The sequence below is a fragment of the Thamnophis elegans genome, chromosome 16 (assembly GCF_009769535.1).
Source record: "Thamnophis elegans isolate rThaEle1 chromosome 16, rThaEle1.pri, whole genome shotgun sequence".
NCBI lineage: Eukaryota > Metazoa > Chordata > Lepidosauria > Squamata > Colubridae > Thamnophis > Thamnophis elegans.
The window spans coordinates 21,909,174-21,922,320 of NC_045556.1; the positions used below are offsets into that span (position 1 = coordinate 21,909,174).

General features: G+C 40.4%; 1 protein-coding gene across 5 annotated transcripts in view; it reads right to left on the minus strand.

Annotated features, from left to right (window-relative positions):
* Window positions 1-13,147, minus strand: part of DENND4A (DENN domain containing 4A) — a 95,283-nt gene that overhangs the window by 51,597 nt on the left and 30,539 nt on the right. For 4 of the 5 annotated variants that reach the window (XM_032232955.1, XM_032232957.1, XM_032232953.1 and 1 more), the window contains exons 5-9: window positions 10,486-10,655; window positions 8,280-8,506; window positions 5,681-5,747; window positions 4,685-4,743; window positions 1,878-2,025 (exon numbers count right to left, since the gene is read on the minus strand). In XM_032232955.1, the coding sequence (XP_032088846.1) occupies window positions 1,878-2,025; window positions 4,685-4,743; window positions 5,681-5,747; window positions 8,280-8,506; window positions 10,486-10,655 (671 nt within the window). The remainder of the gene's footprint in view (window positions 1-1,877; window positions 2,026-4,684; window positions 4,744-5,680; window positions 5,748-8,279; window positions 8,507-10,485; window positions 10,656-13,147) is intronic. The other variant, XM_032232956.1, reaches the window with a different exon arrangement.

A 13,147-nucleotide genomic window follows, 5' to 3' on the forward strand; every position in this document is an offset into this window, starting at 1 on the left:
TTGTTATTAGGAGATAATATTGGAATGTTCATTTTATTGATTGTACTTATTGGTCCATGACTGTAATAAAGCAGAATCTGTCTGATTCTGCTTGATCCTCCATGAGGACTAGCATATTATTATACCTGGAAAAAGATGTTTCTTGACAAAAGAAAAGCTGTCTGCCTTGGAAGAAAAGGGAACATTCACGAACCATGTTCTACTTTCAATACTTGCACATCATTATTGAAAGTAGCCATTCCTTTCTTTTGAAATATTAATTAAGCCAATGGATAGATACAGTTGGGAAATTTTCATCAATAAACCGCTTGAAATAATACTATTAATAATAACCCATGATTATTTATTGACATATCTATATTAAAGTGCTCTTCTCTGCACTCTAGAAAGTGTGCAGAGAAGAGCAACAAAGATGATTAGGGGACTGGAGGCTAAAACATATGAAGAACAGTTGCAGGAACTGGGTATATCTAGTTTAATGAAAAGGAGGACTAGGGGAGACATGATAGCAGTCTTCCAATATCTCAGGGGCTGCCACAAAGAAGAGGAAGTTAAACTATTCTCCAAAGCACCTGAATAGAACAAGAAGCAATGGGTGGAAACTAACCAAGGACAGAAGCAACTTAGAACTAAGGAGGAATTTCCTGACAGCGACAACAATTAATCAGTGGAACAGCTTGCCTCCAGAAGTTGTGAATGCCCCAACACTGGAAGTTTTAAAGAAGATGTTGGCTAACCATTTGTCTGATGTGAAGTAGGGTTTCCTGCCTAGGAAGGGGGTTGAACTAGAAGATCTCCAAGATCCCTTCCAATTCTGTCATTCTATTCTATTCTATTCTATCTATTCTATTCATTAGATTTATACCTCCCTTTTATTTATCTGTTAATTTGTACGAAATGGAGAAGAACCTTTGACAAGGACTGTGCAAATGATCTGAGCTAGATGAATAATACGGCTCTATTCTATTCTATTCCATTTCTATTCTATTCTATTTTCTATTGTATTCTAATAATATTCTATTCTATATATTAGATTTATACCTCCCTTTTCCATCAACAAAAGGATGTTTTATTTATCTCTGTTAATCTGTACGGAATGGAGAAGAACCTTTGACAAAGCTGTGCAAATGATCTGAGCTAGATGAATAATACGGCTCCATAGCCATCTGTACAAACATCCTCAGGAGGTGAAAGCAGAACAAATAAAATGTTTAAAACATGACACTCAGCGTGAAGCGGAGGGCAGGAGGGGCTTGTGCTAGCTCAGTGGAATTTTTGACTTCATTTCTTTGAACAATTGGCCTTCCCACCTGCTCCACTAATGGTGTTCAAACCTCCTGCTCAGTTTGATCTGCAGCTGGTATTGAGCAAAGCACTCTAAAACCCCCAAGCTGAAGAATTTTGCAAACAGCTCTGGATCCTAGACAAGGGAGCAAAGGCCCATCAGAACATCAGAACCAGAACATCAGAATGACAGAGCTGGAAGGGACCTTGGAGGTCTTCTGGTCCAACCCCCTGCTCAAGTAGAGACCCTATACCCGTGATGGTGAACCTATGGCACGCGTGCCAAAGGTGACACACGGAGCCATTTGTGAGGGCACTCGAGGTGTTGTCCTGTCAGCTTCAGTGTGCATGTGGTATTGGCCAGCTGACTTTGGCCTTCCTTTAAGGCCATTTTTCGCCCTCCAGAGGCTTCCTTGAAGGCTCTGGAGGGTGAAAAACAACCCAACGCGCAAACCAGAAGTTTGGGAACGGACTTCCAGTTTGCCCATAGGGCCGTTTTTCACCCTCCGGAGCCTTCAGGAAGCTTCTCTGAAGCCTCCTTTTCCATTTATCTTAATTTGAAAATACTTGTTTGAGAAATTCTCACAACTTACAGAGACCAGGGCTTCAGTTACGCTGGTGAGGACAGAAGGGCGTAAAGAGTGGATGAGGATTTTATGTTCTGTCACCGCGAAGACTAGGAGATTTACAGCATTCTCAGGTCCCAGATTCTGCAGAAGAGCAGAAAACTTCCCTCCGCTACTAATCAAAGAAAAAGGAACAGGAATAAATACTACAAATGGCATCTTTTTTCCAGTAAATTGAACCACATTTTCTCCCCAATGTTAGCCCAGCATCGAATGACTCAGCATAAGGGTATTCAATTACTAGTCTGAGTAAGGCTAAAATTACACAGCACAGAATAGAATAAAAAAGCAGTTTCCCCTTTGGCGCGCCATTAACTTTTAAATGAAGTTGTAGAGTGAAGTTTGTAAATTAACATTTGCATACAGTCCAGCCAGAAATGGACTTTGTTCATGGCAAACAAGCCATTCAAGAGCAAACAAACAAGACATGGAATCAAGAGGTGGACCGGTTTGGTTGAACCAGTCTGAACCGGCCTGGTTGCTGGAACCAGGGTTGCTGGTGGCGGCTTGGGGTGCTGGAACCGGCAGTGACCCAGGCCTGCCATGCCCCCAAACCGATTCTCTGGGTGGTGCCATAGGCAGCGCCATCTTGTTTTTGCCTTCTGTGCATGTGCAGAGCAATTTTTGTTGCACCGTGCATTTGTGCGCATGCCCGCACAGTGCATCCCTGAGTGAATTGGCCCTGCAGGGAACCCTTCTCACACTCTCTGAATCTGGTTTCATTCTTTCCTGCTTTCAATAACTTCATAAATCAAGAACAAATTGTCATCTAGCTTTGACTGGTTTCCTCAGCTTGACTGCAAAGTCCCACCTCCTATTTTTGGTGTGTTTGACCTCCTTGCCTGGAGAAAAACCACAAACCAGAAACAGTTTTTTCAAAAAGGTTTATTTATTTATTGGCTTTCTTAATACATCTGTCAACTGCCCCAATCTTTCAGCTATGAATAATCTACCACAAAATGAAACAAACCGGAAACAGCAAAGCAGCGTTTCCCATCGTCGGCCATTTTGAGATTGTGGACTTCAATTCCCAGAATTCCACTGCCAGCATAGCCATCAAGAAGAATTCTGGCAATTGAAGTCCCTACCCTAGAAATGGCCAACGTTGGGAAACACTGCAATAAAGTACAGTACATGTACAGTAGTCCTCGATTTATGACCACAATTGAGCCCAACATTTCTGTTGCTACCTTAGACTTTAACTGAACTTTGCCCCATTTTACAACCTTTCTTGCCGGTTAAGTGAATCACTGCACTTATTAAGTGAATCACACCATTGGTTGTTAAGTGAATCTGGCTTCCCCATTGATGGGGCTTGTCAGAAGGTCACAAAAGGGGATCACGTGACTCCAGGACACTGCAACCATCATAAAGGTGGGTTGCCAAGCGTCCGAATTTTGATCACGTGACTTAATTTTTATCATGTTGCAAACATTGTTAAGTGCAAACAAAAAACAAAAAACGGTCATGTCAGGTTTTTTAGTGCTGCTGTAATTCTGAATGGTCACTAAATGAATGATTGTTAAGTTAAAATTATGACTATTGCAGTATCCTCACTGTCACGTGATCAAAATACACATGGCAACTGACATGTATTGATGACGGTTGCTATGTAACAGGGTCATGTTATCATCTTTTGTGGCTTTCTAACAAGTCTAGTCAATGGGGAATCCAGATTCATTTAACAACCGTGTGACTGATTTAATAACTGCAGTGATTTATTTAACAACTGTGGCAAGAAAGGTCATAAACTGAGGTGAAACTCACTTAACAACTGTCTTGCTTAGCAACTATCTCACTGACAGTCGTCATAAGTTGAGGACTACCTGTATATGAGGGCTGCCTGAGTAAGCAGGGGTGAAAAAGCAAGATAAATCCAGGTGCAACTAAAAGGAAACCCGTAGTGTAAAGTTCCTGCTTTTAAGTGGGTTATTTTTAATAGAGATTTCTTTTTCTGTCTTGTTTTCCTTATCTCAACCTTTAAGAATTAGAGAGGAAACAAATTCATTCATTCGGGTCTTTTCCCGTGTAAGATTGAGATTGTCTTGGCAACGTTTTGGCAAGGTCTCACTCGCCATCTTCAGGCTGGTGTTTTCGGCTTCGTGCTTGTTGCGAGTAAGGCGTGGTCGGAGCTGTCTATAAATCTTGGTGGGTGGGTGTGAAGTGCTGGCTTTGTTGCTGTAAGTGGGTTGATTGGCTGTGTAGTTGCATCCTGATTGGTACTTGGAGTTGATGTTTGTAGATTGGTGGGCTGTTTCATATCATCCTGTGTGGCTGAGGTGCTGGCTCTGTGTCTGTTTTTCTTTTGTGTTGTAACGACCTGAAGATGGTGAGTGGGACCTTGCCGAAACGTTGCCAAGACAATCTCAATCTTACACGGGAAAAGACTCATGTACAACAAGACCAGCATACCTACACCCGTGAAAATCTACGAAAACACACACACACACACACACACAAAAACACACACACACATGAATGCAGGTCTTGGCGTATTCGGGTCTTTTCCCATGTAAGATTGATAGTATCTTGGAGACGTTTCGACGAGGTCACACTCGTCATCTTCAATCTTACACGGGAAAAGACCTGAATACGCCAAGACCTGCATACCTATGCCCATGAAAATCTATAAAAACACACACACACACGCACGCACACACACACACACACACACACACAATCTGTTGGCTTCTTTATTAATTTCTAAATTGGTTGTTCATCATTCACATAACAGCACACACATATATAGACACACACATATATATTTTACTTGCCTCAGCGGTACAGGTGATGATATGGGCTGACTAAGAATCAGATTATCATGGGGTGATAGCTATAAAACAATAAAAGCATGGTTTTTATATTTACCTGAAGATTTAAATCTAAAGCAATTTGTTTGTCTAGAAAACATATTGCTGTCACAGAATTAATACCGTTGCTGTAAGCTTGAAAACATGATGGTTAAATATGCAGATCTCTAATGTTTTTTTTTAAGTATATATATTAGCGTGAAATAGATATTATGGTTTGACTCCAGAATCTCAAGCAGCTTCAAGGGCTTCTATTTGCTTGCAAATGCTATAAAACTGCTTAAATAATTTATTACAGATGTCCTCCCCCCCGCACAAAAAAAATCCCAGGGAGTGCCCAGAAAAAATATGCAGGCTGAATATTTAAAAAAGTGCCAGATGTCTTTTTTGTAATTCACCTCCCACATCACATTTATTGCAGCTTTTAAACTTTAATACAGAATTGATTTTCGTAAAGGGAAAGCTTCCATCAATCAAATTGAATTGTAAAATGATTTAAAATAGCAAAAAAGCCATATATTTTTGGGTAGGGCCTAAGAAAGTTTGAAAATAGAATTGAATTCTATATCAAATGTGTTTGAGGTTTGTTTTTCAAAAAGGGATCCAGAAATATTTATTGGTGGACAGATTTAACATGCCAAATTTCTAGCAAATGGGGTTTTTTAAAAATTAGTATCTGATACTCTAGCTTTATTTTAGAACGATAACATTTAGAAAAAGCCAATCGTTTTCTTTTATCAACAGCTCCCAGGCCTAGATATATTTAAAAAGTAGATAATCTGACAAATAAGCATCCTTGTAACATAAAAAGAATGACATACCCATTTCTTGATGACTTCCAGTGTCGAGTAGCAAATTTGCAGTTCCACGTCTGTAACATTTTTACGACTTTTATTTTTTTTAGCGGAACCTACTCGTCTGAACAAACATATGAACCGAATGGAATAAATGTGCACTTACCTGAACTAAAATCCTTGGTCTTTGTGGAGATGGAAAAGGAACCTTGTGCATAAAATGGGAAATATGCCTAAGGAGGGAATAAGGACTTTGTTTTAAGAAAAATAAATAAATCAGCAAGCTAAGAGAATATTCTTGGTTTATTGCTTGCAAAGATTAAAACCATATGAAACTAAGCAGGGATCTATCTATCTATCTATCTATCTATCTATCTATCTATCATCTATCTATCATATCTATCTATTCATCCATCCATCATCCATCCATCCATCCATCCATCCTCTCTTTATCATATCGCTTTCTATCTCTCATATCTATCCATCCATCATCCATCCATCCATCCATCCATCCATCCATCCATCCATCCAATCGGTCTGTCTGTCTCTCTCCCCCTCCATCCATCCATCCTATCTATCTACCTACCTACATATCTATCATCTCTCTGTCTCCCTCCATCATATCTATCTATCTATCTATCCATCCATCCATCCATCATCTATCTAACCATCCATCCATATATCTATCATCTCTCCTCTATCATATCTTTCTCTATCTCTCATATCTATCCACCTATCATCTATCCATCCATCCATCCATCCATCGTGTCTGTCTTTCTCTCTCTCTCTCTCCATTCTATCTATCTATCTATCTATCTATCTATCTATCTATCTATCTATCTATCTATCATCTCTTTCTGTCTCCCTCCCTCCCTCCCTCCCTCCATCCATAGATTCAGACAGAAAGCTAAACTCTGGCCAATGTACTGTAGTAAGTTCTCAGTTGCAAGCAGAGCTGAGGAGACAAGCTGGGGAACAAACACCCCCAAGTGTACTTTTGATGAGTCATAAAGAATAAACTGAAGAATTTTGGTCAAACACTTTGCACAAACACATTATGGTATCATCGATCATGTGAAAAGAAAACAGGAGGACTCGGTTATGGCCAGAATGCATTCCGTCAATATTTGCAGCTGAAATACACACAAGAGATCTTGTTTCTAGATGTTGGCTTTTTATAACAGCAGTTAAATATAAAATGGATAGTTTAAACCTCTACTTGTCCCCCAATTCTAGAAAGCAATGGCAAAAAAGTCAGATATTTCCTTTCCTATGGCCAACATAGAGGTCATTGTATCATTGTTGAGCCCTGTCTCCCCACCGCTACCCTGGAAGCTATCCCTAGAGCAGGGATGTCAAACATGATTTCATTGAGGACCAAATTAGGACTATGTTTGACCTCTGGGGGCCGGGGTGGGCATGGCCAGGGTAGGTGTGATCAGCTCAATGTCACTCATGTCGGGGGTGCCTGTGGTGGCCAAGTGCTGAGACAGGACTTCCCTCAGACACCCTCATTATAATCTCTCTCCTTCCTTCCTTCCTTCCTTCCTTCCTTCCTTCCTTCCTTCCCTTCTTTCTCCTTCCCTCTTCCTTCTCCTTTCTTCTTCCTTCCCCTCTTTCCTTCTTTTTCCTTCCTTGCTCTCTTGTCATCTTCCCTTTGTTTTCTTTGACTTCCCTCTCTTCCTTTCTCCTTTCCTGTCCCTTCTTGCATGTTCAAATGCTTTTGTTTTGATCTGCTTTTAGTTTGTTTTGCTAGCCCTCTGCCAGTGGAAACGGAGCCTGGAGGGTCACACTATCAAGTTTGCATTGCAGCAGACCAGGAAAGGGGAAAAAAAGAATGACCAAATTTGAGGAGGGGACAGGATTTGAGGACAACGCCAGGAAGGCTTGCACCAGTTACCAAGAGCATAGGCTGGCTCAAATGCCCTTCCCATTGAAAAGATCAAAATTATGTATGGGATTTCTTTTGCCAATGGTTAGACAAAAAAACCTGGAAATGAAATTGTTTATCTACGTATTACTAGAAAGTCATAGTCATTGCTATGAAAGTTTTTTTCTATGAAATAGAGTACTTGATCATATGATATATAAAGGACAATAATGAATCTAATGTATAAGAGTGGGATGATTTGAACGTTATGTATAATTGTAAGTAGTGATCACGTTATACTGGAAAGATTTTTATATGTTAAATGGACTAATGATGATGTAATGAATAATTGATACATACATGAATTGAAATATTCATAACTACTTGGATTAACAATGGAAAATTATTTCTGGAGTTGAATATGTCACACTATAAGTATTGTATACTTTATGGATGATTGGTGACATTGTGGTTAACTGAAAGTAATGATGTACAATATGAGTTGATGGGAATTTTATTTTTTGTAAGGCCAATAGATAGAGATAGGTGATTTTATAATCTTATAAAGATTTATTGTTAATTAATAGATAATTAAGGATTTAAGGAAATAAGGTTTGTTTGAAATGAAGGAATATTAATGGTAACCTGAACACATAATGCTCAATGATAGTGATGTATTTAGTTATGTTTGATGGACAACCAGTGATCTTATTTCTAATTGTAAAAACTGATGCACAAAAGCTTGTAACCAAAAGACATGCTTGACAAAATTGAGGAAAGTTTTTTGTATGTGTTGTTTTGTTTTTGTTTGTTTTAAAAAAAATGAAAAATATATTTTTTTAAAAAATTATGTATTCCAATGATGTGTGGAGCACAAAATACCCCTCCAACTTACTTCTCAATAGGAAGGACGTGTGGACCAGATATTGAATAGCGGTAAAGAAAAGTGAGGAATTTCTTGAAGGCGTCAAAGAATGGCCAGTGGGACAGTAGGCAGATGCACTTGTTCGTCTGAACAGTTTTGGAGCTGGGCAGGGCCATGAAGCCCAGTTGAGCCTTCTGTTTTTCTGTCAGGTTTTCCTCGGAGTACGTTTCGTAGAATTGAATAGCAGCACCATAGACCTGTAAGTGACAGTAGATTTCATTTAAGTGACATGCTGCATCTGCCAAGGATTTCCTTCAGGCCTAAGACATTCAAATAGATCTGCCATGGGCAACACTCAAAATGTAAGGCACATCTGCTGTAAACATTCCAAATGTGGCTTTTAGGAACCTGGGAAAATAAAAATAAGCTCTGGCCAAAATCTGCTTGCGCACATGTAGTGGTATAGCAGCCGGCAAAGGCATCACTTTTCAAAGAGCAATTGTTAATCTAAGGATGGATCCCAATGAGTCTCTCCTTTCTTACTTTTTTCAAGACTTTGCATAGAATCCAGTGCCCTTCCATCAAAAATTAATCTGGAAGAAATTTGGGGGTGGTGGTGGAAGAAATAGGACCTTCTCATTTCCAGGAAGAAAAGTTAGGTACAGATTAACCGAGTTGAAAGGGATCTTGTAGGTCACTTAGTCCAACCCCCCACCCAAGCAGGAGACCCTATATCATTTCTGACAGATGGCAGTCCAGTCTCTTCTTGAAAGCTTCCAGTGATGGAGCTCCCACAACTTCTGAAGGCAACTTCCTTTCCATCGGTTGATTGTTCTCATTGTCAGAAAATGTCTTCTTATTTCCAGGCTGAAAAGCAATTCTAGCAACAAAATGCTATAATCACATTTCCTTCTACATTTTGTAAAATTGCTCCTGCTCAAACAGACAGCAGAGAGCAATCCTCTGTCACCCAAACTGAAGAAGCAAATTGTTTTGGCAACGATTTGGACAGACTGACAAACTCAAAATGTGTAAGGATGTTTCGGTATTCAGGTAGTCCTCTGACTTATGACCAAGTCCAAACTTTCTGTTGTTAAGCAAGAAAGCTATTAAGTGAATTTTGCCCCATTTTATGACCTTTTTACCACTGTTGTTCTGTAAATTGCTGCAGTTGTAAACATAATAACATGATCGTTAAGTGAATTTGGCTTTCCCCTTAACTTTGCTCGTCAAGAAGGTGGCAAAAGGGGATGACATGATCCCGTCATAAATACGAGTGAAATCCAGCAGAAATTTTGAGTAGAAATTTCGAAGAATCAGCAAATGCCACCTCTGGCTGGCCCCAGAGTGGGGTGGCAATGGGGATTTTACAGTATCCTTCCACTCCCACGCCCACAGAACCTGTAGTAAAAAAAATTGAATTTCACCACTGCTTCACACCCATTTGCACCATTCAGGTGACCTTGAGGACAGAGATAAACCTCCAAGTGGCCTCAATGTCTCTATAAAAAGGATGCAAATGACCAGCTGTCTGCAAGGAGTATAAATCCTTCCATTTCTCCACCAACCACTCAGAGCTGAAGAAGCTTCTTGGATGAGAAGCTAAATGTCTTCAAAGAAAAAACACAAAAGTCCAGTTGCCTCTTGAAAAAGCACCTTTGGGACCACCAGGACCTGCGTGACTGAGAATCTCTACAGACTTTTAGCTACGCAATTTGGGAAGAAGACACTTGGAATAGTGTGGGAGTAGGAATGGATTTCCAGAAAAAAAATTGCAGACTACAGGAACCAGGAGCACCAACTCAGGTGACCCCAAGGACTACAGATAAACCTCCAAGTGGCCTCAGCGACCCTCTAAAACAGTGGTTCTCAACCTGTGGGTTGGGATCCCTTTGGAGGTCGAACAACCCTTTCACAGGGGTCGCCTAAAACCATCGGAAAACACATATTTTCAAAAAAATATGGAAAACATAAAATAGCTTGATGATTGGGGGTCACCACAACATGAGGAACTGTATTAAAGGGTCGCAGCATTAGGAAAGTTGAGACCCACTGCTCTAAAAGGATGCAAATGCCTGGAGAAGAAGCTTCTTGGACGAGAAGAGAAACATCTTCAAAGAAAAACAAAGGAAGCCCAGCTGCCTCTGGAAAAAAGCACCTTGGGGACAACCAGAACCTGGATGACCGAGAATCTCCATGGATACCGAAATGACATTTGAGGATCAATTGATCATACCTTTTCAGCTGAGGCTCCAGTGAGCACAAACGTAGAAAACACTGGGAGAGGATATTTGCTGTTGGAAGGCCAGCATTCAATGGTTGCCCCCATTGGCAGACAAAAAAGAGGGACCGACTCTGGCAGAGGAAATGAATCGTAGTCTTTTTCTGGATATCTGCATATGAGACCTAGAGAAAGCAATTTTCCGTGTCACTCAAAGGTTATGTACATAAGGAAAAAAACCCTAAAATATATATGAACTCTAAGCATCATTTAATGACCCATAATCCCTTGCGGGGGGGTGGAGCTGAGTGATTACTGGCCGGATGACTTTCCTGTCGCTAAGGCAGAGTTTTGTTCAGCAGATATATTCTCAGTCTGCCCAGAGAGAGAAATACCTGCCTCTACCTAGGATCGAACTCACAGCCACTGCACCTCTCCATATGTGAAATCTAATGCATATAGAAATAAAACGTTTTCAATTTCTCTATTTCTCTGTACTTTTACTTTCCTGCCAGGAGCACTGAAGGGCTTCCATGGTGAAAGAATCTGTCGGTGACATCATCGTTGCTCCGGGGGATGCCCAGTTGGGGGCTCCCTGTGAAGTTGCACACCGAAGTGGTACACATTTATTTACCCTCTGTGGCCCGCTTTTGAACTGCTGGGTTGGCGGGAGCTGGAGCGTGCGACAGGAGCTCACCCCAACCCACAGCAGAACGGGTCTCGAATGCCAGGCTGATGTTCATCAGCCCTGGGTTCTAACCTCGTGAGCCACCATACTCCTATTCTGTAGAAAACAGTAATTGTTTTAATTCATTCTGATTCAGAATTAAGACCCAATGAATAAATCAGAGGCCAATTTGAATATTTGGCTGAATTTGCCTACCATTTCTTTGGTTTTGTTTGTTCATTTTCCTATAGCAATAGCACATAGTCTTATATACTGCTTTATAGTGTTTAAGAGACCTCTTCAAGCATTTTACAGAATCAGCCTCTTGCCCCCAACAATCTGAGTCCTCATTTTACCCACCTTGGAAGGATGGGAGGCTGAGTCAACCTTGAGTCTGGTGAGATTCGAACTGCCAAATTGCAGGCAGCCGGCAGGCAGCAGAAGTAGCCTGCCACACTGCACTCTAACCACTGTGCCACCATGGCTCTTGTAGCTGCCCTTGTCAATTCAAATTGACTCTTATTTAGCTAAATTTGATTAGTTCTAACAATGGTTGTATCTTCTGTGGATGAGTTCATTGTGGTGCAATCTCAAGACAGTTTGTTGCTTTGTGATTCAGTGTGTTGTGCAAAATCAGGTGGCAGGATTAATTAATATAGTAACCTTAAAATTAACCAAGCTTCCTATGTGCAAACACAGCCACGAAATAATACCGTATCTGTTCCACACAAGCTATATAGCCTGCTTCTTCTGACCACTAAGAGAATGAAATTCATGGAAAACTGAACAGGTAAAACTCAAATCCAACAGGTAGCCTAACTCAAAATTACTGTGCCAGGAATATTCATTTGTGTTTAAAATATTTTAAATTGAACACTGTGTAGATGTTTGAAAACATCTTCAACTAGAGTAAATGAGGAGAATTCAAAGTCCGATGTGGCTCAATTTCCCGTTACTTATTTATTCACTACACATAGTCCTCAACTTACGACCTCGATTGAGCCCAAAATTTATGTTGTTAAGGGAGACATTTGTTAAGGGGGCTTTGCCTTATTTTACAACCTTTCTAACCTCGATTAAGCCCAAAATTTATGTTGTTAAGGGAGACATTTGTTAAGGGGGCTTTGCCTTATTTTACAACCTTTCTAACCATACTTGTTAAGTGAATCATTGCAGTTAGTAATACAGTTGTTAAGTGAATCATTGCAGTTAGTAACACGGTTGTTAAGTGAATCGGAGCTCCCCATTGACTTTGCTTGTCAGAAGGTGGCAAAATCTGTTCAAATGACACTGCAACTGTCATAAATATGAACCAGTGGCCAAGTTAGATCACACGACCACAGGGATGCTGCAATGCTTATAACTATGGAAAAAATGGTCATGTTGCTTTTTTTTCAGTTCCTTTGCAACTTTGAATGGTCATTAAACGAACTGTTGTAAATTGAGGATTGCCTGTTATTTATAGTTCTCAAGGCAGCCTTTTAAATTATCCAACCTTCAGCACCAGAACAGATCTGTAGCCGAACTCACCATGCAAAAGAACATGTGCCACATTTATCTTATTACACAAACATGTATGCTACCTGATTCACTGCTACAGGATGCAATTAAGAGCATCCTTGGCAAGTGACACTCCAGCAATTTGTCTCCACATTTCCTGTGTTGAAGGTGGTCCTAAGGCATTCTGATCCACTCTTAAATATCTGAGCAAAGACGATGCCTCTGTTAGGCTGAAAACTGGAAGTGTAGCTTAATAATGCCATTGCTATCCACTACGTCTCACCCTGTCCTCTGAATAACCAGTCAATGAGTCTGTTCCAGCTTCTTTCTGCATGATATCACTTCAGATGCATGGAGACGGCCTTCATGTCTCCCCTTTGTCTTTTCTGATCTAGATTGTGATAGATTCAAATCTGTCGCCTATTCTTCCTGTTGGTTTCCAAACACTCGTTTTTCTGACTGGCTGCATTTTGGTTTCTGCAGGTTCTTCTGAACATGGAATGGCAAAAA